Raw genomic sequence first — 25,000 nt, 5'->3', positions numbered from 1 at the left:
TCCGAGTGAACCTGAAATTTAATTTAATTTAATTTTAATTCCTTCTCAAAAACGAATGCAACCGATAGTGAATGTTGACTCGGGGATACTCGGAAAAATCCGACCTTCTGATGACTAGTTTGGATGCTTTACCAATGAGCTATAGGAGACTCGTGGGAGCTAGTACTCGGAGATACTCGGAAAAAAACCCGAGTGCTCCTTTGCAGGAGTCGAACCGACGACCTTCCGATGACTAGTTCGGTTGCTCTGCCACTGAGCTATAATAGACTCGTAGGAGTCAGGCCATTCAAAATTGTCCGGTTGTACAGAAAGAGATCCCGGTGAATGAAATAAAGAGATTGATTTTCGATGTTGACCAAGAAAGTAAATTGCTGGAAAACAATATTGCGATGTGAAAGGACTAATGGGACGATGTGAGCCGTTCAGTAACATTTCAAGACATCCAAGACACGACAATCACACATAAGGCAGCACAGGGCAGGGGCTTTTAACTCCCCCAGAGGCATCCTCAAAGTTAACACCATCCACTCTCGTCTTCAGTTGTCCTCAGAACCTCTCTTTGAGCCTGAATTTTAATGTATCGAAAACCCTGCGTCGGCATAACGAAGTTGTTGTGCTTTTATGGTGCATGTCCAAATAAACCAAACTAAATTAGACTGCTTGCGATGTGCTCCCAAATAGAGAGTGAATAGTCGAGTGTACACAACACGTGCTTCCTCGGCATCGCATTCCTCAAACTTTGTTTTAACAAACTAGTTTCCTCGATATATTTTTTGTCTCGAATATTTTTTTGGTCAGACGTTGGATCGTTGGATTACCTCGCTTGCACGATCAGAAAACACCACGTGTTCGTCATCAACATGCTGGGCGGACACCGATGAACGGACAGTTGGTGAATCCAATGTGGAGTCATAATCGTAGGACTGGGAGAAACGGCTGGGCATGCGGAACTCTATCTCAGATTGGTCGTCAAACTGGAAAGATAAAAAGCAACAAGTTGGAAATTTTTAACCGCTACGCAATTCAAACAAGGCAAAAAACGGCCTCAAAAAAAGACCGAAAACAAAAACATTTCAAGGTGTATACTTGCAAAAATTTGAAAAACGGACATTTCCTATCGCAAAAACTAAAGACTAACAAAAAAACAACAAAAAAAAAAACTAAACTAGTAAAGATTTCTTGTCACTCCCATCCAGACAATACAAAAATATTTTCAAACTTTTCTCCTCACCTTGTCTTCAGACATCCACACTGGGTCTTCTTGTTGCTTTTTGATTTCTTCCTTCACTCGTGAATACCAGTTGTCCAGAGAACCAGCAGGAATAACAGCTAAAAACACAAAGATGCGACTTACTTATACCTATTTAATTGAAGACAAATATTAAGACACTTACAAGAATCTTGATAAAATGCAGTTTTAACATAATCTGCAATTCAGGACATCAAATTAAAGACCATCCACTCCCTTAAATTTCATTGCTAGAAATTATCAAATAGCCAGAGTCGCTTTGAATTTGGTACGAATTCCCTATTCTGTACAAGCACAAACCCATAAGGGTTGAAACGTGTAACGCGCGTTCAGAGCTTCCGAATATTCAGTGCCAACTGATTGGTTGAACGTTTCAGTGCTAAGTACCATATTTGGAAACCCCTCGCTTTTGTTGTTCCAAATATGGTACTTAGCAAATTGGAATATTCAGAAGCTTGTTTCCCAGCACACAAGGGGCGGTTACACGTTTCAACCCTTATGGGTTTCTGGTACAAGGTCATCGCTTTCATATTCCCAACAGTTTTACAGTGAGGACACTCGAACCATGAACACTTGATATTTGTTTGTACATTTTTTTAGTGACTATCGAATGTGGGCTCGTCCTTTTGACAAGAGTATTTTATGTTTTTACACTTACAAAATGCTATACATGTAACACTACACATCATAAAAGAGCCTTTATTTCTTAGTCGTCGAAAAAAAATGTACACAAAAATGTCAAGTGTCCTTACTGTAAAAGATATCGGCTGTTGCTGTTATTGTTGAAATGTCATAACTTTTCGATTCCTAGACTTGCCTTTTTGTTAGAGTGAGTGTTTGCAACTTTTTTTTTAGGAGTTATGGTTTTAACTGGTTCTAGGGAACTAGACGTAATTACGGAAACAACTATGGAACATCAAAGTTTCCAAACCTGTGAACATATTACTGTAGAATTCCTCCAATTTGAGCGAGTTATCATGGAGTTTCTTTACCATTTTAGCAGACTGATCACCGATGCCGTGTTGAGACCTCATATCCCTGAAAGAAAAAGTGAAATTACGGTCGAAATAGTTTATTTCCCACACAGAAGGAGAAGGGATGGTGCTGTAGTAAGAGCACTTGTCTCCAGTGTGGCAGAGGTTTGATTCCCAGACTTGGCGTGACATTTGGGTTGAATATGTTTCTCTACCCTGAGATTCTTTTTCTCCGGCTTTCCCCTCTCCCCCCGAAAAAACAACCTACGATTTGCTATGATTTATTAAATACAGTGTCCCCCAATAAGTGTTCAAGCGCTCCAAACCGTTGACACCAAATCAAAGTTCATTTCCATTACAATAGGCCATTTTACAGTTGTGTGCTTAGTTACCTGGGCCCGGTTGTTCGAAAGCCGATTAACTTAATATCCAGGATTAGCGTAAACTTTTGTTTCATATTTTCCACTTTTTGGTGGAAGTTTCTTTTCCTTGTTTTTGTTTTTCAGGACTGGCTTCTTATAATGTACTTTTTTGCCGAATATAAGCGTTGAACAGCATTTGGGAATAGAGAAACAAACTCCGTGGTTAATTTTTAATCTTGGATTAGCGTTGATCGGCTTTTGAACAACATGACCCTGGCCTTTGAATGAAAGCGAGGCTGGTATTGACCTCGTTGTGATACAGACCTCCCTCCTTTTCTTATGTTAAGGATGTTTTTGTGTAAGAATTTGCATAAGAAAAGCAGTGAGGTCTGTATCACGACAAGGTCAACACCAGCTTCACTTTCATTTAAAGGCCAGGTAAGTAAGCACGTAACTGTAAAGAGGTCTATTACATTCAACATTCACACATTCCTCATAATACACTTTGTTTGCCCCCCAAATTTTGCATAAACCACTGTTTTCAAATACTCTGCATATTCCCAATAGCATTTGAAAACAATCGTTTATGCAAAATTTGAGGGGCAAACAAAGTGTATTATAGGGAATGTGAAAAAGGCGAATTATCATTTTATACACATTCACTAACAAAAAGGTGTTTAATAGGGGAATCATTGCTAGTGTCATTTCATAAATGAACATTCATATTGGCTTTAAAAAAAGAATTTATCAATTTTAAGCCTATTGGTTTCGATAGTCAGCAATGCCATCTAAAACTGATAAATTACTGGGTTGCAGAAGTGCTAGTAAGTTCATAGATTCTTTGAGAATCCTAATCATGCAGAGCACGATTACAACAGGAGACGATTATAAAATATATTATAAAAAGTTAGCATGCCACTCTGTAAAATTCCAAGTGAAATTTCATATTTGCACTACTGCATATGAGCTTTACTGGCCGCGCGGGACCGAGAAAGGATCAAATGTCTACTCCCGTCCCAAGATTCTCGCGGCCTCATGTTCTCGTCACTGACTCACTTGATAATTTGTTTGTTGGGTGGCTTCAAGAAGATGACAATAGGATACAACTGCGCGTAGTTCAGTCTCTCGACTTCCTCAGGAGTGATGTCCAGTAAGCAGTGTTTGCCCTGTGGAAAAAAAAAGCATCATCACCTCGAAAGTCACGTAATTGCTTTGATGTTCTATTCTCGCATTTTCGCGCAGTTTGCGTCGGATACATGCTTTGCTTTCATTGGCTTATTTTTGTGTCTGCGCCAGTTATGATTGGCTAAATTGCACAGTTTGGCTTCATTTTCCTCAATTCCGCATTTCCTCCTTTCTTTCAAAACGAATGCAAGGCAGCGGGGTTTTTTTGCTGCAGGGAAAAATCTCTCCAGACAAGACGGCTTTTTTCTGAGCAGCGCATACGCAAACCATAAAAATGATTTTTTTTTTAAATCGAAAAAAATCGAAGGTAACCAGACTGAATACCACCCCAAGTAGCTCCTGGCTAAGCCTTCACTGCACAAGGCATGTCAGTTCATGAATCCCAAAGATCTGGATTTGGGTAGTATGCACACTTTCTTCTTTGAATATGGATTTATTAGATTTCTTAAAGACACCGGAATCCATTTTAGCATACTAGAATCGGCATTCAGATTACACAGCTTAGGTGTGAAAATTATTTGCACTCGATATCAAGGAATTCATTTAAGCATACTACTCACACTGTCAATCACGGTCCGGATGTAACTGTAGCTTATTGATCGACGAGATGCATATGACCGCGCAGGACTACGTCCTGTAGGCTGGAAACCTCCAAAGGCAGCTTTAATAATAAAAAAAGCAAACCGGCGAATTCAGCGAGTAGTGAGAAGACACAAGACATGGGTTGTCATGCACGAGGGCAATTCCAAACAAAACTGGACTAAAACAAGACCACTCCAAGGAAAGATTTTCTATAAGGCCATCCCCACTTAGATATCAAGCTCGTTCACAGGCACCCCACTTTTAATAATTCAAACTTACAGAAACATGATTATGAACGCCAATTGCCAGGAGGTTGGCTATTTACAAAGTGTGGTAGAGTAGAATCCAGGACAACCGGCAACAAACCCAAAGCTGAGGTTAGAACGAGATTTGAGCCCAGGGCCGAAAAAAGCAACGTTTGTTTATCAGTTTAAAAAACATGTTTTACTGAGTGATCATCTCTTTTCGCATCTCTTCGAAAACTGAAAAATACGCGGTCGAAGGACAGTAAACTGAGAAAAAAAAAGGGGGACAGCATAGAGTTAACATAAAAGACTACTCCAATGAAGTTAAAGCAAAGCAGCAGTGGACTTACTTGGAATAGCAAATATGTCTGGCATATCTTGAAGCAACTTGTCTCTTGTTATGTCAGCAATTGGTCCCAGTAAAACCACTGGTCTAACAAATCCAGCTGAAGAAACAATGAAAATGCATGAGAAAAACACATCCTTAAATTTATTATAATCCTCTCGTTGCAAATTTGGTTCAATGACATTTTGATACAGATATTTCGCCAGCAAACACAAAGAAAACACTCCTGACATGGAATATCTGGATACACAAGAACTTGCATAATTATTATTTTCTTTCTAATTTAACACTGCACCAAGAGTATAGCCAATGTACAGAATTATTTACAACTTACGTTTCTTGAGGGCTACCCTTTCATAAGCTGGCAGTTTGCTATCTCTTGGAATTGAATCTAACGAAGCAAAAAGCATATGATTTTAGTTGCAATTGTTATGTTTCTTTTAACTTACAACAAAAGGGAACGTCAATACAAGTTACACAACAAAAAAAATCTTAAGATTTTTGGAGAGCAGGGGTAGCACAGTGGTGAGAGTACTCACCTCCCACAAATGTGGCCCATATTCGATTCCCAGACTTGGCACCTTATATGTAAGCTGACTTTGTTGGTTTTCTACTCTGCTAAGTGAGCGTTTTCTCCCAGTACTCCGGTTTTCCCCTCTCCCCCAAAACCAACCTGGTATTTGATTTAATTTCTGCACAGTGCCTCCAAACAGTGCCCCAGTGCTAAATAAACTTGACACTCAAATAAAGTTCATCAAGTTCATCACCACAATGCAACATTTTTAAAAATAAAATAATCTTATCATAACCACATTTCTTTTCCATATTCAACAACTTTTTTTAAGAGCTTACAGTGTATTTAAAACAAATCTTTTTTTAGACACTAGTCTTTTCTTTTTGCAGCTAACACATTTTTTTGATTAGTTGTACCTAGACCCATAATATTTCTGCCACATAGCTAGTGTCATTATTTTTGTGTACATTTTTGTATACAAGTGTGCAAATTGCATTCTTCCATCACATATAACACAGTCAAGGGCACAATCCGGGAAATATGATAATATCTTGATTGCAGATACAGGTGAATAGCAAGGGTGGTTTGAATATTGGAATTAGCAAGGGTGGATTTAAGTTGCCTGCTATAATGTTGGATTTCCCTACTAACAACAAATACATAACATCACATTAGGTTGTTTGCCCTCAATAAATTTGAAATCTTCATTTGAAGTAAGAAACTTACTGAACGATTCTTCGTCCAAATGATCAGATGACACAAACTTGTATTTCTTGAGTGTTCCACCTCTGGAACTGCTTCTCTTCAAACTGCCGTAATTAGCCTCTCCCTTCCTTGGAGTCAATTTTTCTTCCACTTTGTGTTGCACTTGTGCTAACTGCTCAGCCCTGCAAAGGAACATAAATTAATATGAAACCTATTTGCCATGGATCAGATGACAACCCTCAGGTAAAAGCCATTGTTATCATGTTAACTAAACTTTTCATTTAAGAGATCAGGTTAGACTTGTTTTAAGTACATTCCAGTAACTTTTTAATGGTATATAGTTAAGCAGCATCATAAACATAATTTAAGTTGTTACAGTGTAAGTAAAGCTGGCTCAGGATTATCAGCTCTTCCATCACAACGTAATGCAAATTAATCACATACATCTAACAGATTTTATCCTTACCGAGTTTGAAAGAATGCTTCCAATGCTGTAGCCAGAAAAAATTATGACTGAGGCAATGTTCATGGTTAAATTCTCTTCGAAGGTACATGTATTTTAGGTGTTTATGATAAGTACATTTTAAAGAGAACTCTGGAATCACGCTTCATTTTAAAGAATCAAGGAAAGTGACTGCGGAAAGTGCCTCTGTTTGCCTCGTACTCGCTACCATCCTGGGCCTTCCAGTAGCAACTTAAACACTTGTACATGTATGTGAAATGGTTTACTCTCAAAAGCCCAAAATGATTTGACAACGTTATGCATAAACATAAATTTTATAAATCAGCCTTTCCCATGAGAAAGTCAGTTGCTTTGTACCTGGATTTGTTTGGAATAATTCCAACAGTTGTTTCTTGACCAGTCTTCATGACCATCTGTGCTTTCCAGGATCCAATCACTCCATCATGCATGGTGTCCCATATATGGAACACATCCTCTCTCTGAAATGACAGCTCATTATCCTTCATTTTGTCAAAGTCAAAATGAACCCTGCAATGATACATAAAAAAATACATCAATAGACAGATACAAAGTATAAAGACAGAGAGATAGATTGATATTAAAATGACCTCTCCTTTAAAGAATCTTTTCACTTGTGAAAAGGACGGAAAGCTATATTTGGGACTTGCCCAGGGGCACCTTTGCCTTTGGTTTTTCTCTCTTTGTTAATGACGATGATGATGATGATGCCTTTAATAAACCACAAGATAAAATATACATATCCTATGTTATATAAATGAGAACTGTGTAATGAATTAACAATAATATACTGTAGCTAAAATTGAATTTTGTAACTATAACAGGTTGTGTTCAAAAATGAGTCTACATGTATTTACAAATGTGTTCTTGAAATGCTCTGTGTTGATCTTTGGGCAGACGCAAACCATGCAACGTAAATTATATTGCTGGGGTTTAGGCTTCGACAGAATTTCATTTAACAGATGATAGGTTAGAGCCATAGCTTTACTAAATAATTTCTTGTCCTGCATATGCATGATCACCGTGCGAGCAGAGCCTCCTTTTGTCTTTTTCTTTACTGAGGAGGAGAAAATGAGGCTCTGCCCAAATGGCGTCAACTCTTTGAAGCCGCCACAGCCCAAACTTCTGGACTAGTCAATCTTGTTTTCTCTCATCAAACCCGTTTTTCCAGTGTGAGCGTCCGTTTAGTGACATAACCGATGGTTATAATTGAGCCCGCTGTACCATGAAAAACCAAGATGGCGGTGAAATCTGGCATATTAGGCTTGGGTTCAAGACTGTATCCTGGCAATATGCAGCGCATATTCAATAAAGATCTTACTACATTCATGCAGAGCCTTTCTCGAGAACGCCAAAATCGAGCAAGTAAAAGAAAGGTTCTGCTAGCAGGGTGATGCATGATATATCCTTGACATTCAATAGAACTGCAATGTAACGTTGCTTGTAACATCTGTTTAAAAAGTTCTGTACTGTGTTTAGATCGCGTTCATATGCACCACACACTGAAAGGCCATAAGTTAAATTAGATAATACAGTGTGTTATTTTTTTTGTCATACACGGATTTGGCGATTCTTGGGAAAATGCATTTTGTCCTTGCACACAATATCCTTGAAAATTTTGTGATTATCTTTTTGCTAGCAAGTATCTGCTGACACTTTTAATCCTGGGCACATACACTTGTATTTCCTTTTTTGAGTGCAAAAAATGGAGTAAAAGAAACATTTTACGAGATTGAATACAAACAGCTCTCACTGGGGCAAACAGGCAAACTGGTTGCATATTTACAACAATCACAAACAAGATTAAATAGAGAGAAATTACCAACAACAACACCACAGAGTTCAAAGCAACAGGTAAGCCCAGGAACTAGCATATTTTACTGGAAGAATATTTCTTATTAAATACCGCAGTACGCTTTTTTTTACCTGACATGGGAATTAAACAAACAAAGCTTTTTTAAGTACTCACTTGATGTAAAAGGAATCTCCTGCTTCCTTACTGACTTTTTCGGAATCTGGCATTAAAAGCAAAGGAACAAAGAGGCTTTAATTCTATTTTTCTTGACATCTCTCAAATACCTATCCTTGTTAATGCAAATGTGCTTTTGCATAATTAAGGTAATGAAATGCTTGTGAAACAGCATTGTTGGGGTACTTCGGTTGAGAAAGCCTTGTCAGATATTGACCTTACACTGTACATGTATTTAGCCCCACTAATTTTAAATTAATCAATTTTAGAGTGAATTTTGTTAGGAGATGAAAAGAAAGTTGAAACAGATGCATCTACAAAACACTGGGAAACAAACTGTGCAACTCAAGTTCCATAAGTATTCCACGAAACACAGAGCATTAAAATTAATGTTCTTCAGAAATTAAGTCAACCTCTCCATGACTATGACAATATTTGAAATTGCAGACTGAGGTAACTTACCTTCCCTACACTGGCACAACAAGTTCACTTCATCTCCAAGTGACAACAAAATTAAAACAGCTTCTTCCCTGGTGATGTCTTTGAAGTCAATGTCATTAGCCTGTAAAGAAAATTTAACCCACTCTCTCCTTAGAGTCAGACTAACAGATTTTACTCTGTCTAACGTTAGACAGTTTTACTCATTAATTGACGGCACTTTGGCGTGAATGGTTTTTGAACATAGATTACAAGATTAGTCCTTCCAGGGCTCAGAATCACATCCAACATATGCAAGCTCAAGGAAGAAAGGTATTGAAACTTTCCATTTAAAGTAAGATGACAGTACAATCAAAATTTAAAAAACTAACACTTCCAACATAAATAAATTACAACAATTTTGAAAAAGAGCTTTTTGATTAAACCTCAAGCATGGTGACTTCCAAAAACTTGAAAATTTCAATGGTTGCCTTGTTTTATAAAAAATAAAAAAATAATAAAAACAGAAAAAGGCATACACCTACTAATTTAATTTAACATTCTCCTGGGCACAGTCACAATTGTTGGTAAATTCCTAGAAGTCAAAACTACTCAATGATTATTCTTACCATCAATATTTGATCCCCATGCCTCAACCCTTCACTGTAGGCTGGGCTTCCCGGCTTTACAGCTGCAACAAAAATACCCCCTTTGTTTCCTCCTGACACCTGGATACCGAGACTTCCACTCTTGTGGAAAGCTACCAGACGGGTATCACTAGCAAACATAAAAAGAAAAGGGTAATAGTCTTAACGTCAGAGAGATAAATTGAAAAGGAAGTTGACTGAAACTTCTCTTCATATGCAAGTTTTCCTAGGAAGACGAGCTACTTAAAATCCTCCCAATAAAATACTGCCAAAAATGAAGGTTGGTCTACACATTCCTCTGACAAATCCCTAAATTAAATGCTTGGATATAAAATTTTTACCACAACCTCACAATAATATTTGCTCTTGACATGTTTATAAATAAGTGCTCAATAAGCTAGAAAGGCAACAAAAAACTCAAAATAGTATATTAATACCCTCTGTATCTTCTGCGGTCAATGGAATCCATGTCTCGCCGTTCACTGCGTGGAGAACTGGAAGTAGACTCCACATAACGTGAATCATTCACAGGAGAATCACGGCCCCAGGAACTTAACCCACCAGGTGTGTAGGTCACTAAAACAAACAAAAGTTGTTGAAAATAATTCAGGAGTCATACACAGTGCTTTGGTCATGAACATACAATGTAACATATGGGTGTGTCCTTGAAAGGGCTAAACATCTCAATGATAAGAAAATTCTTAATTGCAAACATAAGACAAAGTAAAGCATAACTGGAATGAAGAAATAATTTCAGATCTCGTAAGGTGTGGGGACCTGGCACTCCACAGTATATTTTTAATTGTCCCCATAAATCGTTCGAACTCCCACTGGCCACATTGCAATGGGGGCCTTCCTTGGGCCTTTTAAAATGTGACGGTTTCCAAAATTTGGCGTACCGAATAAGTTTAACCCACTGTCCCCTCAGAGTGACACTTATTTTACTCTGTCTAACGCCAGACGATTTTACTCGTCAATGTTGGTCATCCCGGGGCCTTTGAGGTGTGAATGGGTTAAGATATCACAAAAAAGTGTATTTTAGAGGAAATTGTGGTAGTGAACATTGTATAATTGCCATGGCAACTACCTATTAAAACATTTTCCTAGTGAAAAGATTGATAGTGTTGCAATCCTTTTCTATAGAAAACCCACTATGGAAAAAGCTTTCAAGCCTGCTTAAGCTGCATCTTTTTGGAAGGCTCTAATTGAATTCATGCTGTAGTTACTTATATTAAGTTTCATTGCCAAGTAAGATGTAACAAAGAACTTTGCATGCTATGCAAATCAAGTTTTGTTTTGTTATTCTTATCATTATCATTATCATTATCATTATTATTATTATCATTATCATTATTATTATTATTATTATTATTATCATCATCATTATTATCATCATCATCATTATTATCATCATTATCATTATCATTATCATTATTATCATCATTAATATTATCATTAGTATACCTTCTGCAGCTTTAGGATAATCAGGATCATCTCTGTCACCAAAACCAGACACTCTTTCACCAGTGTTGGGCCTCTTCCAGCTTGCTTCTGAAAGGTCAGACAAGTGAAAAAAATCTTGATTATCAAACATTAATGACCCAACGAGGTTGGGAAAAAAAGCAATAGTTTCCTGATGACCACAGACTCACTCAAATTTAAAACTACTTTTGAACATGATGAGCACCAACTACTAAGTCCATGTAAAAGTGCACATAGTCCATATGATAGTGTGCAAGTGACACATCAAGCAACTTTCTTACTAACCTGAAAATGGCATGCCTTCCCTTTCTAATGGAGGTGGAGGACGCTGTGGCAAATCCTCTTCACTGTAATGCCTACAACAACAACAAACACCAGAAGTCTACATTTTTGCACAAGGGAAATCTATTGCCAAGACTTTGCCACAATCTCGTCACCAGAGCCTTGGATCTTCCGTCTGCGCACAATCCGAGGCTCTGGGATACTCTATGCAGGAGAATGTACACCGTAGGGTTCTTTTCGCCAAAAATTGGCTATTGGAACCTTAGAGCGCAGGCCCACTTTTTTTGCTAACATGAATGCACCAATCAGAGGCATTTCATTGTTCTTCACGAAAACCAATGAGAAGACTTTTTGTTTCCGGGTTCCCCGGAGCTTTTCTCTCCCTCAGTCATGCACAAAGGAGAAGAGCTCTGGGATCAAGATTGGATTGTGCCAATCATCCATCAAAACAATAATATTTTTGGGATGACTTTTTTGATAATTAGGAAAGTACAACACTTAATAAACAATATCCTTAATCTTAAGTTAACTGCAAGTTGGTTTGACAATCAGACATGCTACTCTGATGTCACTCTGGTTTGGAGAATTTATTATCAATCTAGCTTATGGTGGCTCAAACTAATATTTAATGTCTTATTTGAAAAATTAACTCTTCAATTCCACTCTCATTCACATAATAGCAATTTTATGGTACCAATGCAACCTGCCTAGAATTGTAAATAAAACCCTTAATTTTGCTTTTGAATGCTTTAATCTCAAAAATGAACTTGGTGACCCCCATTTTTTTAATACTGGAAAGTGATTAGCAAGCTTAGACAAAACTCGCTATTAAGTTCACAGCCATCCTAACCCTTTGACATCCAAACCAGCCTAAACCGGTCGGACTTAGTATTTTACTCTGTCTATCGCCAGAGGATTTCACTCGTCAATGGGGAACCCCTGGGAGTCAATGGGTTAAAAGTTTTCAATTGTGGAGGTGGCTCTGAATCCACTCTAGAGAATTTTTTAAACTTGCAGAGAGTTTTACCTCAGTCTTTTCATCACTTTACAGCAATAAAAATTGGGGGTTACTGAATTATTTTTTTAGATAATTTATAAGCATTTTAAGACAATATAGGGTGTTTAAGATGGCTCGTTTGTTGCTATGGTAACTTATATTCTGTTGCAACAATGAGTGCATCTTGCTAAAGAATTACCAGTCAATCAGGTCAGTGCCAAGGGCAGGAAACTAATTTTTTTTCTGCCAATAGTACACTCAAGTGTCACTAACCTAGCAGGAATTTCTGGTTCTTCTTCACCATAGCCATTTGGCATGTCTCTTTCCCTGCCACCTGATTTGTGTCTGAATGCTGCTGGCAGGGAATGCGTGCTGTAACTTGGAGGTAAATTGTCATCTTTTATCACCAGCAGATCAAGTCTGTTAGAGCGACGAACAGTCTCAATGGCTTCTCTCAGGCTCATCTCCTCTGTCTTTCTATCATTAACCTGAAAAGAAAAACCCGAACAATCAGCAACTACCTGTGTACATAACAATTAATAAATAAATATAATTGGCCCTGCGCACAATGTTGGTTGTCAAATGCTAATTACCGAAAATACCCAACTTTCAGCTGTTATCTCTTTGTTACAAAGTAATTATCTGGAATAGTACCAAAAACAAAAGCTTGTCTATTATGTCTGCTATTTATTTTTATATTTGCCTTGTGTTTATTTTGCTTTGTTAGCGCACAGCACCAAAACAAAGTCAAGGTGGAATTTCTATTGTTCGTTTGGTTCGCGGCAGCTGTTGTCTGAAAGGATGGAAAGAAAAGGTTTAAAGCGTTTTAAAAGTTTCGAAGGTTTGGAACCTTTCAAAGTTTGTAATTTGCATGAAAGAATTAGTCACATACTGAGTAAAAATTGTTGTGTGCCAGCCAACCAAACTTTGTTCAACGAAGCAGAACTAGGTAATTTTTTTGTTTGCACACTTTTCACGCCTTTGCAATTTTTAAAACTGGAATTTTAAGGTGTATTTTGGGTTATGTACAAAAGAAATATCTTAGAGGATCGATTTAAAGGAAGGAAACCAAGTGTTTTACAATCCATCAAAACGATTCAGATGAAACAAACCGAACCATTTGAATGCTAAGTGAAATGATAAATTTTTTTTAATTTGGCGTGATGGTTAAAAACTCAGTGCAAAAACTAGTAGTGTGACACTAGTTCTGCCACTACAACTCTAAAAGCAGTCATTGTCTGTGGATGAACATTTCCCAGGGTATTGTCCAACTAATGTGCAACTAAATTTTCAAGGTTCTTGGGCTATAATCGTATTGTGAGAGAAAGAAAATATTTACAGAAACATCCCAATCATGCATGTTCACTGCTGCTTTTCTCACTGATTTTTGCTTAATTTGGCATTACATATTTTGTAACGGCCTTGAATACCAACATTGTGCGCACCGCCAATTACTTGTCTTTCCACAAACTAAATTTTCCCTGAAGCTGCACATGTAAGTTGAGCTCTGTCCCAAAAAAACCCACTAGTGGACACTTAAAACACATTCAGTCTGTTTCTGACACAACATCATACACTGACCTACCCTCAAAATAATGTCACCAGGTTTGAGTTCACCTTTCCTGGCCACCATACCATTCCTATCAATCTCTTTAATAAACATGGATCCACCCAGAGAAAAGCCATAACCTGACAATAAAAAAAATTCATGCATTAATAATAACATTTACGAGGGACAACAGACAACCATGATGTTATGCAACAACTTAAAAATAATATTTTTAGCCATATACAGTGTACATGTACCTTTGTTTTGTTCTTCCCTAATAAGAGTAACTGTTTGTGGAACTTTACCACCCTCCCTTGCACTGAGTGAGGAAAGAGACTTTCTTCTTTTAATGGCCTATATCAAAACAAAAACAAACAATGACATAAAACAGTTTAGGAAGCTAATTAACAACAACAATCAAGTTCACATGAAACTACTAGCAGGGCATAGGGTAAAGTCTGTATTGTTTTTTTGAGTATGATATCTACTATTTAACAATCGTAATTTTTCTTCTTTAACCACAAATTCAGTTCACGATTGGTGATGTGGTCTCAAATTTACTGATCTATGAAATTTGATCACCTTGGTGAGAATAGACCTGAAAAGGACAGTGGACAGTGACTGGCATTTCAACAACCTGACAACTTCTGACATTACAGTTCAGGTTGACAAAACATTAGTCACTGCCAACAGTCCTTCTCAGGACTACCTGTACTTTAACTTAGATGATCAAGGTATGTACATTTAACCCCTGGGTTCAAACCATCTTATAAAGTACATTTTCATTTGACTCACAAATTAGCTCACCAGACAATACTTAAGAGTATGCTAACACTTACACTTTTAAGGAAAAATTAAGAAATCTCCCCAATATCACATCACACAATCCTTAATTATGAGGAAGACAAAGATTACAAGTGAATCAAGTCTACTGTACTTAAAAAAACATCAGATTTCTGCAAAAAAATGCTTTGAGCGACAGTCCTAATATCTTACCAATCTTGCAGAGTTCCCACTGTCTTTTAACGCTTGAACAGCCACTGCGTGAACCACATCTTCTACATTCACATCATTTACTTGGACAATAACATCATTTACCCTATAAGGAGAAATGTTTCAGAATCAGTTCACACAGAAGAGAAGATCTTCATGCCTTTGCCCGTAACTTCTTACTGGTACAGGGCTCAACATTTTGAAAACAAAATCCAGTCGCAATTTTGCATACAAAATTTAGTCACAACTTTGCAATTTTCTTGTCACAAAGTTGTCTGACACTGTATTGTGTTGACCCCATAATGTTTGTGTGCAAAGAAACCGCTGAAAAGGGCAAATGATCAAGGGAAGGCAATAATTATTGTGCCCCATGTCTTCAGATTGAAAGGAAATTCACAGCGAGCCAAAATGTTTTCATTTTTTTATTTATTTTAGTAAAAGTAGCAGCAAAGTGGCAACTCATTTCAAGAGTTGAGGTAAAACCTAAAATAAAAATTTTGCATATTTGCAACTTCTCCAGATATTTTAGTCGCAAAGGAAAAATGCAACTGTATTGGTCGCAATTTCAAGCCCTGTGGGTAGCTGCATATAATCTTAACTTAATTTAATATTTTCACCAACATAACTTGAGAACACAAAGTTATCTCAATTTCAGAAGTGGGATCATTTTGTCCACAACAAGTTTCTGGTATAGTCAGAGTACACACAAGTCGGTCTATTTTGTTGCGCCATCCCTTGTCCCTTGAGGTCACACAAGTTTCTTTGGTTGGTGTAACAAGATCAATGTGTATTAATGATTCAATACAGTGTTACTTGCATTAAAATCTTGATCCTAAATTTGAACTGAGTCAGCACATCAGACCATGAATCGTATGAAGAATTCTCCATCTTCATTCTTACCACAAACCAGTTGGCTTAGTTCAATTAAAATTGGCTTAACCTACAGGAGGTTGAAGTTTCAAACACTAAGGTTGTCAGAATAACTAAGAAGAACGTGTTACCTTTGTAATCACATCTGTAAGCCACATCTAACATCCCTTCCCAATGAAAATTGTTTGGCACATTGAAAGAATCCACCCCTATTTGAAAAGAGCAGGGTATGTAGTCCCTACTGTTGCACTGTGTCCTTTAGTCTCTTGGTGCCAGTCGCCAAAAAGATAAATTATAATATGTACACTCCTATAATGCATACCACATATGAAACAATGGTTCCCAGCTGGGAACAAGATTCCTAAAAACTACAGCAGTGCTTTCAAGTTCTTACTTCAAAAGACCATCTGATGGGCTTCCACGAACTATATCAGAGACAACTATGGATGTGTCACCACTCTTGAAGTGAGGATTGTCTCTTCCACCAGAAACTGCAATTCCAAACCCTTGGTTCGAATTGGCCTGCAAAGGAACAAAACCACATCACCACAGTTAGCACACCAAACCTGGACAGAGTGAGTCAATGAATTGTAGAATCTCCCCAAAATGGATAACCATAAATAGTTGATCACTTTAGCAATAACCCATCAAGTTCCTGTGTTGCAGGCACCCTCAATACCAACCAGGAGGAGCTAATACACTATGAAGACTTGTGATTAACTACACCAAAGTAACCACAGGTTTAATTTCAGTACAAATGCCCTACCTTTTCCAGAACTATTGTCTTTTTCTCCCACAAATGTGGATCATCCGACTGTTGTAAAAAAAGACAGCGAAAAAACCATTACCAATCCCAACAAGGAGAGCAAACAAACCCAGGCAGAACGTAAAACAATCCACAAGCCTAAATCAGATTCACATAGCATTACTGCATTGTAATTTTAATATTTGTGTCTTTAAAGAAAAATCGTTTGGGCCATGACTGCAAGGGTTTTTTTCTCTGTAGTTTAATCTTTATGATTACACGGTTGAACTTGAAGAGAATAGGTTGGACTAGGAAAGCATGTTCACGACAATAGATACTGCATGGAAAATAATTTGCCAATGAAAACATGAATTCCCGCTGATTACCAGATTTAGCTAAAATACCTTCTGTATCCGAGTATTTTCAAGAGTTGTACTGTACTTTGACGAGCCTGCTAAGGCAAGGGCAAAATGCAAACAACAGGGGTTTCAATAAAATTGGAAGTAGGCAGCTGCTTTAAGTCTAGTAGCCGACTGTATCAACAAAGGGCCGCTAGGCCTGGAAGCTCTGGAAGCTCCGCTAGGTTTGGAACCTCTGAAATGCGATTTCCCGTGTTTTGGGCACCAAATTGAGTACAAAGATAAAGGAAGATTTCTTAACAGGACACTGAGTTTGCAATTAAGCGAATTCTTTTGATAATTTGATAGCCGACTGCTCTGAGCGAAGTAGCCGACGCTTTTCGTCGGCCGTCGGTGTTTATTGAAAACCCTGAAACAACTAACTCAGCAACACTACACATCTTTTATGCTACAGTATTTATCATCCAACTTTTTCGCACTACAGTTTTAGCAAGTGAATTGTAAAAACAGGGAGGTATAACATACGTATTTGCATGTGACAAGCGCAGGGCAAACATCAAAACTACAACTAGTCAAACCAGTTCTCTGCTATTCAAATATCGTACAATACTTGTACTAGTTTCATGCATTTTCTGTTGCTATGCTAGAAAAAGTTTTTTTTTGCAACAATGTTTCATCAATTGATCCTTTCTTGGGTTCTAAGAGCTTCTTACTCGTTTAGATCATCAGTGACCCCTATTTTTTAATCCATGGATCACTTGCTCTTCTTACAAAAAAAAATCACAATGTAAGAAGTTCTCTTTTCTAATGTTTTCTTTCCTTGTGTCCTGAGTTCCGGAAGTGGTTACAACAGGTAGCGCTTGCGAAAACTCTACTGTTTACCACATCCTTAGCGGCATGCAATTATCTAAAACTCCCACTTCTATATTCCTTAGAAACCTTCACTCTAAGATATAATTTTCGATGGATGGCCCCTCCATTTTTTTTTTTCATTTTTGGAATAAGTAATTTATGACCTAACTTCAGAAGAGAAATGAAACAAATTCAATGTGGGAAGATTTTCATGCGAATGTCCTTAAAGTGACAACTGAGTTCTACTGTCCTTTGTGAAATTTCTGGCGAGTTTTGTGCAATAAACAGCACAGAACTTTTGAACTACTCATACCAAGTAGAGGGAACAAAAAACGTTAAGACAGCTCAGAAGGATAAAATACAGTAAGAGAAAAACTTCACCCAATAATGTAAAAAGAAAGAAAACCAAACAAACAAAAAATACAAAGAGCAAAAAACACTTTTACTGCATCAAGAATAATCCTTTATTGTCCACACTACCCTGATTTGGCAAGGACAATTTTTTTTTTCATTTTAAAAGAAATGCATCAGAGATCATCTAGTCTAGAATGGTTTTAGATAACATCAACGACCAAGCCACATTGACTAGACATGCCCTGTATTTTTTAAGAGAAACCTTCTGTATTTTTTAAGAGAACAAGATTCTGTTACACGGCAGACCTATGTATCTATAATTTAAATTAACAAAGCTGCATTTTGCAAAAAGCTTCTAAAGTGCTCTTATTATCTGTTGTCTAGACTGCCACTTTCTTACATGTCACTTGTCTGCTGTTTTTGTCAACTAATTGTATCCAGAAAAAATAATCTACTAATATTCAAGAAGTCGTAGGCACACTTCAGTTGTCTGATGAACAATCTTACTGTACCTACATGTACAATCCACTAATTGGTTCAGAAAAAAATATAAACAATTTGACTACCATTTTTCTGTTTGCAACTGAGTGTGGGCACAAAAAGCAAAAATACAAAAATTAAATTACACGTACCTGACACTTGTGCAGTACAACTTACAGAAAAATATCTTTTGACATCTAAACCTGATACAAAGCTTTCAAAAAGCTAAACAGACCTTTGTTTATATACTACTGTTGCCATAGAAAAGACACTTCAGTTTTCACAGCAAACTAATTAACTTGTTGTTACAGGTTGTGTTCTAACAAAATACAGGTAAGTGTTGTCCGAGTAAATTTTAAACAGCTAAATCTTCAAAGCAAATCTGATGGCAGAATTTTTGTGACAACAGTTGATTTTGTTTACTTCACCCGTACAAATCAAGTTGGAATAATTTTCAGAAAAGAATATTTGACAAGTGTACTAATTTCAGTATCCATTTTCAGAGATTTCAAAAGTGAAGTTAGAGTTCAAAATTGGTAGAGCTCATTATCACAAGACTACCTCTAACAGTTTGTCTCCAGTGACCAAGAGGGGTAAAACAGCATCAGAAGGAAAAGGAAATATCTTTCAGACTTTGTGACCCTACTTAATTTTCAATTTCATTTCCCAGTAGCCGTGAGCTCTATTGTTTGATTTTTCACTAGATTAGTTCGCAAGCACCTTTGATCTTCTGCATTGTACGTTGACTGACTTAACCACCCAGAAAATCAACCTTGTTGAAAACAACACAGATGTCGTGACATTTTAATGCTATGTAACAATATTTTATTTAAGAATCTCTGGAATGGAACAAAAAAAGAGAAAATGCAGGAAGAAATGACAAGAATATATTTATTTTGAGAGACAAGATTTTCATTCATGAATATCACCCCTCTCCATATAACACAAAAGCAACCTAAACTCTTTGAAGCTTGCAAAATAGACTACTGGAAATACAAAACAATTAGTAGTATTATTTTATGCAAGAGCTATAACATACAGTATACCAGACATGAGTTTTAATCTTTGCTGGGTTAAAAATGTTCCTTATGAGGAAACACAGTCAAGGATGAGTTTATGAGTTTATTATACATTCACCCTTCATACATTTTCCACTGATCCTTACTCAAAGAATATCCGAGCTAATCGAGGCGGGTAGGAAAAATAAAAGATTACCATAACTGGGTTGAGACAACAATAAATACAGTATTTCAACTAAAGTATGAACGGCAACATAAGTATTCTCTTGTATCAGATAGGATACAAGAAACTTCTATAACAGCAGGGTATGTGTATTTGTAATCACTGAACCAAAGTCAAACTTGTAAGCACTTCCAGGATTTATTTGATTACATTAAGTTTCAAGACAGCTTTCCACTCAATACTTGAGTATAATTAACTCACATTACATAAAAGTTAAAGCCATAATCATTACTTTTTCTTCAGCATTTCACACAATGATCACCCTGTACATGTAATATAGCCCTGTGCACAATGGGAGGACCTTGTCGTCTCCTTTGGGACACTAACAATAGTTCTTATTAACTTCCTCTGTTTGCTCATCAGCATGTGTTAACGTCACCCATTGTTATTTTTTTCCCCTAGAAGGTGATTCTAAGGCACCCAAAGACAATGTTAAGATTGGTATGTTCTTATTTGACAAACAAAACATACATGTATTATAACCATGCCATCCAAATTACAAGGGAAATTTAGTACTGATAGCAAAGATGCTACTTTTTTTTATTTAATAGGATGAAATAAACCAATAATTATCAGCTTTATATGAATCACTCAAAAATTGAAGTTTTGTTGACTGGTTTCTGCAGAATAACCCACTGTTGACAATGTCAAAATGAAATTCAATCTTAGGTTTGAAAGAATCTATCTTTACGGGAATTTAGCCGACTTCTCTGAGTCAAGTGGCTGACCCTTTCTGTATGCTGTCGGTACTTTGTAAAGAAGGAACTTCTGGTGACAATATCGTTGCTTAAAAATTACTTTTCAGTCTCAAACAAGTAAGGCCAAATAAACCTCAATAATAATTGATTCAAGGGGCCTTGATCACCTTCATTACTAAATTGAAAATACACTAATGCGCAAAAGTACCAAATATCATATGTTTTAAGATATCAATAGAACATCACAATATACCACAGGAATGCCAAAAGAGCTAGTATCACAGCAATGCCCTAAGGCTCAACTGGCCAATCAACAAAAAGAAAACACTTGGCTGACCATATTGTTCCCCAAAAAATGATGCAAAAGCAATATGCATGCAAAATTCATCACTATCATAGCCCATGAAAACAAAGTCCTGTGGTTTTGTACTCTTAGACTAGCAGCCTGTTTTACAGACTACAAAAATATTAATCACAAATTTTCAAAAGTATCCTGAATTACATGTACAGCTGACCCTATTTCATCAATCTTCTATAAAAGCAACATAAATTAAAAGTACCCATCTACTAACACAACAAGATGTTATTATGGCAATCCCTCATACATACCTTTGTTATGGGAGGATTCATCAATTTACATTTCTTAACCTTCAAAAGGCTTTCAGCGTTATTTGCCCAACAATATTACAGTTTGCCAATTCATATTCTCAATAAATCATTAGCTTTCCCCTTTTACTCTTCTTGTAGTCCAAGACATACCATAACACTCCACATAGCTAGACTCCACCACAATATGGAAGCTTTGTCTACAATGTAGAAGCAACCAGGAAGGGGTTGTGAAGCTAAAACATGCATTTTCCCACTAAAATTCACACAACTGAATCTAAACAGTCAGAAAAGAGCTAACTGTTACTGAATATTAATTTAATACTTGCACTTATCATTATGCCAATGCAATAATTCTAACCTCTCAAAAGAAAAGCAAGGAAATACATGCTCTTTCTTTATTCGAAAACACAAACTGTTTAAAATTAAGACATTAAAGACTCTCAATGGGATATGGTGTATCCAATTAATTATCAAATTAATTTGTCACATTGTCAAGTCATTATTGTCAAGTCATCTTATGCCTGGGAAAATGTATAGTAGACATTAGTCAATACTCATGTAGAGCAATGAAATGTACAAACATCACGGTAATGCATCTGCAAAAGGGAATGTGAATACATGTAGATAAGCCAGATTTCATGCAACAACAATTAAATCTTGCACATGAAAAACTGGCGAAAAGCTCAAATTCCAACAAGCTTAACTTTGAATGTTCCAAATGTCATCCATTTTTACTCCAAATAGTTGAGATCAATGTGTATGTATATTAAAATGACACAATGCTACTCCATTACAGAATTTCATTTACAGGCACAACAAATTATAAATTACACATTTTATTAGGCTTAAAAAAAAATAATGTTTGAACGAATTCCACATGACATTGTCTTTTTAAATGGACAATGAATACTATGCTAGTGGATAAGTTAATCTCTGCTGCAAATACTTAAGAAATCCATGTACGAATGTTGATAAAAAGAGTTAAAACAATTAATTTGTAATATTTACGAACATTTCAAACGAGTCCTAACCTTGCAAAAATGTATTCCCAAGAAAATAAATTGCTACCTGTTATTAATGCCTATTTTTCGTTGAGAGAATACGACAGTTGAAAGAATCTGACAACTGCAGCGTTACGTCGCATATGACGTACAGTCCTAATTATTGCTTTTGAAAAGTTTCATTGAACTGAAGCAGTGGCGTACACTGTTGGAAAACAATACCACAAAGAAGTTTTACAAAAGTACAAAAACACTAAGACGATGGAAGACGCGTTTTTTTTTTCCGATAAGGACGTGACAATATTTAGCGTCCAAGCACACAATGATGACAATTCGCAGGCGTTCGTCGCCTGCTTATTTTCAAAACTGTATCTTTTTGATGTGGTTCACTGATAAAATATCTTTCGTTAGTTTACTGTTGACATAATTTCAATACGCTGAAAATGCAGACGCCGAGTAGCTGCAAGAAAAGAATCCATCACACATTCAAGATGTCTGTGCTAAACCGATCATTAAAAAGCTGACAACTCCGTGTAATGAATATAATTGAAAAAAAGATGTGATGCGCTAAAAATTGGACAAATGATGGAAACGACAATCCTTTCATCAAAATAAGTGAACCAAAACGGAGTACTGTGGAAGGTGTGGTTGAACGTTGAGACGAATTCGAGAAATTTTGAATAACAAACTCATGTTTCATCTTACATCTTACTACACCTCAACTGAACTCCATCGAGAATTGTTTTGCTATCGAACGGACTACAAAGATTCGGGATTCGGGAAAACCACCAAAAAAAATTAAGCGTACAATTTTCACACAACAAATTAAACAAAGCCGAAATGACCAACGGCTAAGATGACTTTCACCAATTACCGTATGGCCGGACGCTTTTCACGACGAATGGTAAACCACTTCTTAATTCCTACTTTTTTACGATTTACCGAAGAGTTTATAAAATTAACCTTCGATCCCAACAACGCCTAAAAACTGACTGTCATGTTACAACGTAAAATACACTGTACATTACAATCAAATGAGCGATTTTTCCGAGAGACAAAAAGCTAATTTTGGTCGTGACCTAGGTGTTGTAACCCACATATGTTTGTAACCACAAACGCTAATGAAACGAGAAAACACGCTAACTCGAATTCCACACATGGAAAATATTCCATTGTCAATTTCATGCACAACATCCAAAGACGCTTACGGATATCAAATTCCACGATAAACGAAGCGTGCAGAAAAGTACTAGAATACTTTAAATAAAATCACAAGTACTTTCCTTCGAACTATGGCACTGATTACTCCAAAGTAAAACCCGGTGTAAAACAAAATGTTGGTTTGCTTACCTCTACTGCACCAACGGACTTGCGATACAAATTTCGTTCGCTGCCATTGACACTGTCGCTGTAATTTCTTCCTTCGTCTTGCTTATTCGTGATATAAGGGGAATACTGTCTTCCTCTGTCATACGAGGCCGAACTTTCTCTCTGTTGCCTCTCGCCTCTCATTTCTCTTCGCGGTTCTTGTTGTTGGAAGTTTCTTTCAGGCGAAGGGTAAAAATCACGCTCGCGTTTACCGCTGTAAAAATCGTTATTGTTATTTTCTCGCTGCTCAAAGTCACGAACTTTCCGAGGACTTGTGTACACTGGATAATTATCCCGGGGCTTGGTTTCTGAAACAAAAGAGTTGAACGAAGTTTTGAGCCACTAAATGGCAGAGGCTGTGTATTTCCTTCTTATACAGGTAAGGAGCTGCGTAAGAGGCGATTCTACACCCATGAATATCATGAATCACACCAATAAACGATAAGTAGCGAACCTGCTTTGCATATATTAATAAATCCATTTCAACACAAAAAAACCTGCATAAAAACAAAACTAATTGTCGCAGAGAGAGTGAAAATACACCTTGCTAATAACAATTTGAGCTGTTCTTCGAATTCTAGAATAAGAAAGTTTTGCGTGGGTTTGAAGAAGCAAAACGAATACCTTTAAATATCGAAATTATCAAGCCTAACAAACAATATCTCACCTAAAACTTCGACTTGAGGATTTTTCGCCCGTAGTTTTGCTGCTAAATGAGGATGAGTGTCCTCCAATGCAACACACAATTCATGAAATCCAGCAGGGCCTTTGTACTGAAGAAGATCGAGGAGGCTTTCCGTACGCTCTTGTGGGGTACGTCCGATGTTTATATCGTCAATTTCTTTCTGGCTCAGTACACCGCTCACATACAACAACGGACAAACCTCCTTTGCCCTAACATCTCTAAGGAGAATGTCGCGATTTTCCAGCAACGCGCTCTGGTAAGGTTTCAAAGCAGCCATGTTTGCCTCTCGCTTCTCTGGTCGTAGCGTCGTTCCCTAGAGCGAGCTGTCCATCAACATGAAATTCTTGTTTGCTTTGTCTTTAAACCAATCAGCGCTGAGAAATGAGCAACATATCCCACAGGGAGGCTAAAATATGCGCAAATTTGAAATTAGTTTTTGGGTAGATTTTTATCTAAATACCTACTCCTAAGTTTGCTTGAACGGTAATTGTCATTTCACCGCATCTTTTTCGGTAAGCAAGGTTACCAGGAAACTGGTAATAAATCGACAGGATAAAATTATTTGAGGGTCATATAATTTATCGACGAATAGAAAGTCAATTTAGGTTCGCAACAAAATGTAAGCGTTACCGTTTTGTTATTTTACCAGAACCATACTTAGTGAAAAAGATGCCCTCTCGCAGAAATATTTTCACTTCTTCAAAATGACAACACACTCGAGCGATATTTATTGTATCAAAATCTTGTCAATGATTTTA

The 25,000-nt window shown here is 36.9% G+C and overlaps 2 protein-coding genes across 3 annotated transcripts in view; one reads left to right on the top strand and one right to left on the bottom strand.

Annotated features, from left to right (window-relative positions):
* The window catches only part of LOC138008121 (inactive tyrosine-protein kinase PEAK1-like), a 301,176-nt gene that overhangs the window by 136,718 nt on the left and 139,458 nt on the right, over positions 1–25,000 (top strand). The window lies entirely within an intron of this gene.
* The window catches only part of LOC138008114 (tight junction protein ZO-1-like), a 34,252-nt gene that overhangs the window by 8,184 nt on the left and 1,068 nt on the right, over positions 1–25,000 (bottom strand). For both annotated transcript variants that reach the window (XM_068855319.1, XM_068855320.1), the window contains exons 2-25: positions 24,225–24,648; positions 23,540–23,865; positions 16,616–16,663; positions 16,244–16,371; positions 14,983–15,085; positions 14,244–14,340; positions 14,023–14,126; positions 12,711–12,925; positions 11,444–11,514; positions 11,141–11,227; positions 10,114–10,252; positions 9,659–9,806; positions 9,075–9,174; positions 8,613–8,658; positions 6,983–7,153; positions 6,184–6,344; positions 5,278–5,334; positions 4,948–5,043; positions 4,331–4,431; positions 3,642–3,751; positions 2,181–2,287; positions 1,232–1,329; positions 819–974; positions 1–11 (exon numbers count right to left, since the gene is read on the bottom strand). The exon at positions 1–11 is cut by the window's left edge and continues 201 nt beyond it. In XM_068855319.1, the coding sequence (XP_068711420.1) occupies positions 1–11; positions 819–974; positions 1,232–1,329; positions 2,181–2,287; positions 3,642–3,751; positions 4,331–4,431; positions 4,948–5,043; positions 5,278–5,334; positions 6,184–6,344; positions 6,983–7,153; positions 8,613–8,658; positions 9,075–9,174; positions 9,659–9,806; positions 10,114–10,252; positions 11,141–11,227; positions 11,444–11,514; positions 12,711–12,925; positions 14,023–14,126; positions 14,244–14,340; positions 14,983–15,085; positions 16,244–16,371; positions 16,616–16,663; positions 23,540–23,865; positions 24,225–24,519 (2,975 nt within the window). In that variant the 5' untranslated portion in view covers positions 24,520–24,648. The remainder of the gene's footprint in view (positions 12–818; positions 975–1,231; positions 1,330–2,180; positions 2,288–3,641; positions 3,752–4,330; positions 4,432–4,947; positions 5,044–5,277; positions 5,335–6,183; positions 6,345–6,982; positions 7,154–8,612; positions 8,659–9,074; positions 9,175–9,658; positions 9,807–10,113; positions 10,253–11,140; positions 11,228–11,443; positions 11,515–12,710; positions 12,926–14,022; positions 14,127–14,243; positions 14,341–14,982; positions 15,086–16,243; positions 16,372–16,615; positions 16,664–23,539; positions 23,866–24,224; positions 24,649–25,000) is intronic.

This window comes from Montipora foliosa, chromosome 6 (assembly GCF_036669935.1).
Source record: "Montipora foliosa isolate CH-2021 chromosome 6, ASM3666993v2, whole genome shotgun sequence".
NCBI classification, from domain to species: Eukaryota; Metazoa; Cnidaria; class Anthozoa; order Scleractinia; family Acroporidae; genus Montipora; species Montipora foliosa.
The sequence above is the reverse complement of the archived record's forward strand: the minus strand, read 5'-3'. Positions and strand labels throughout refer to the sequence as shown.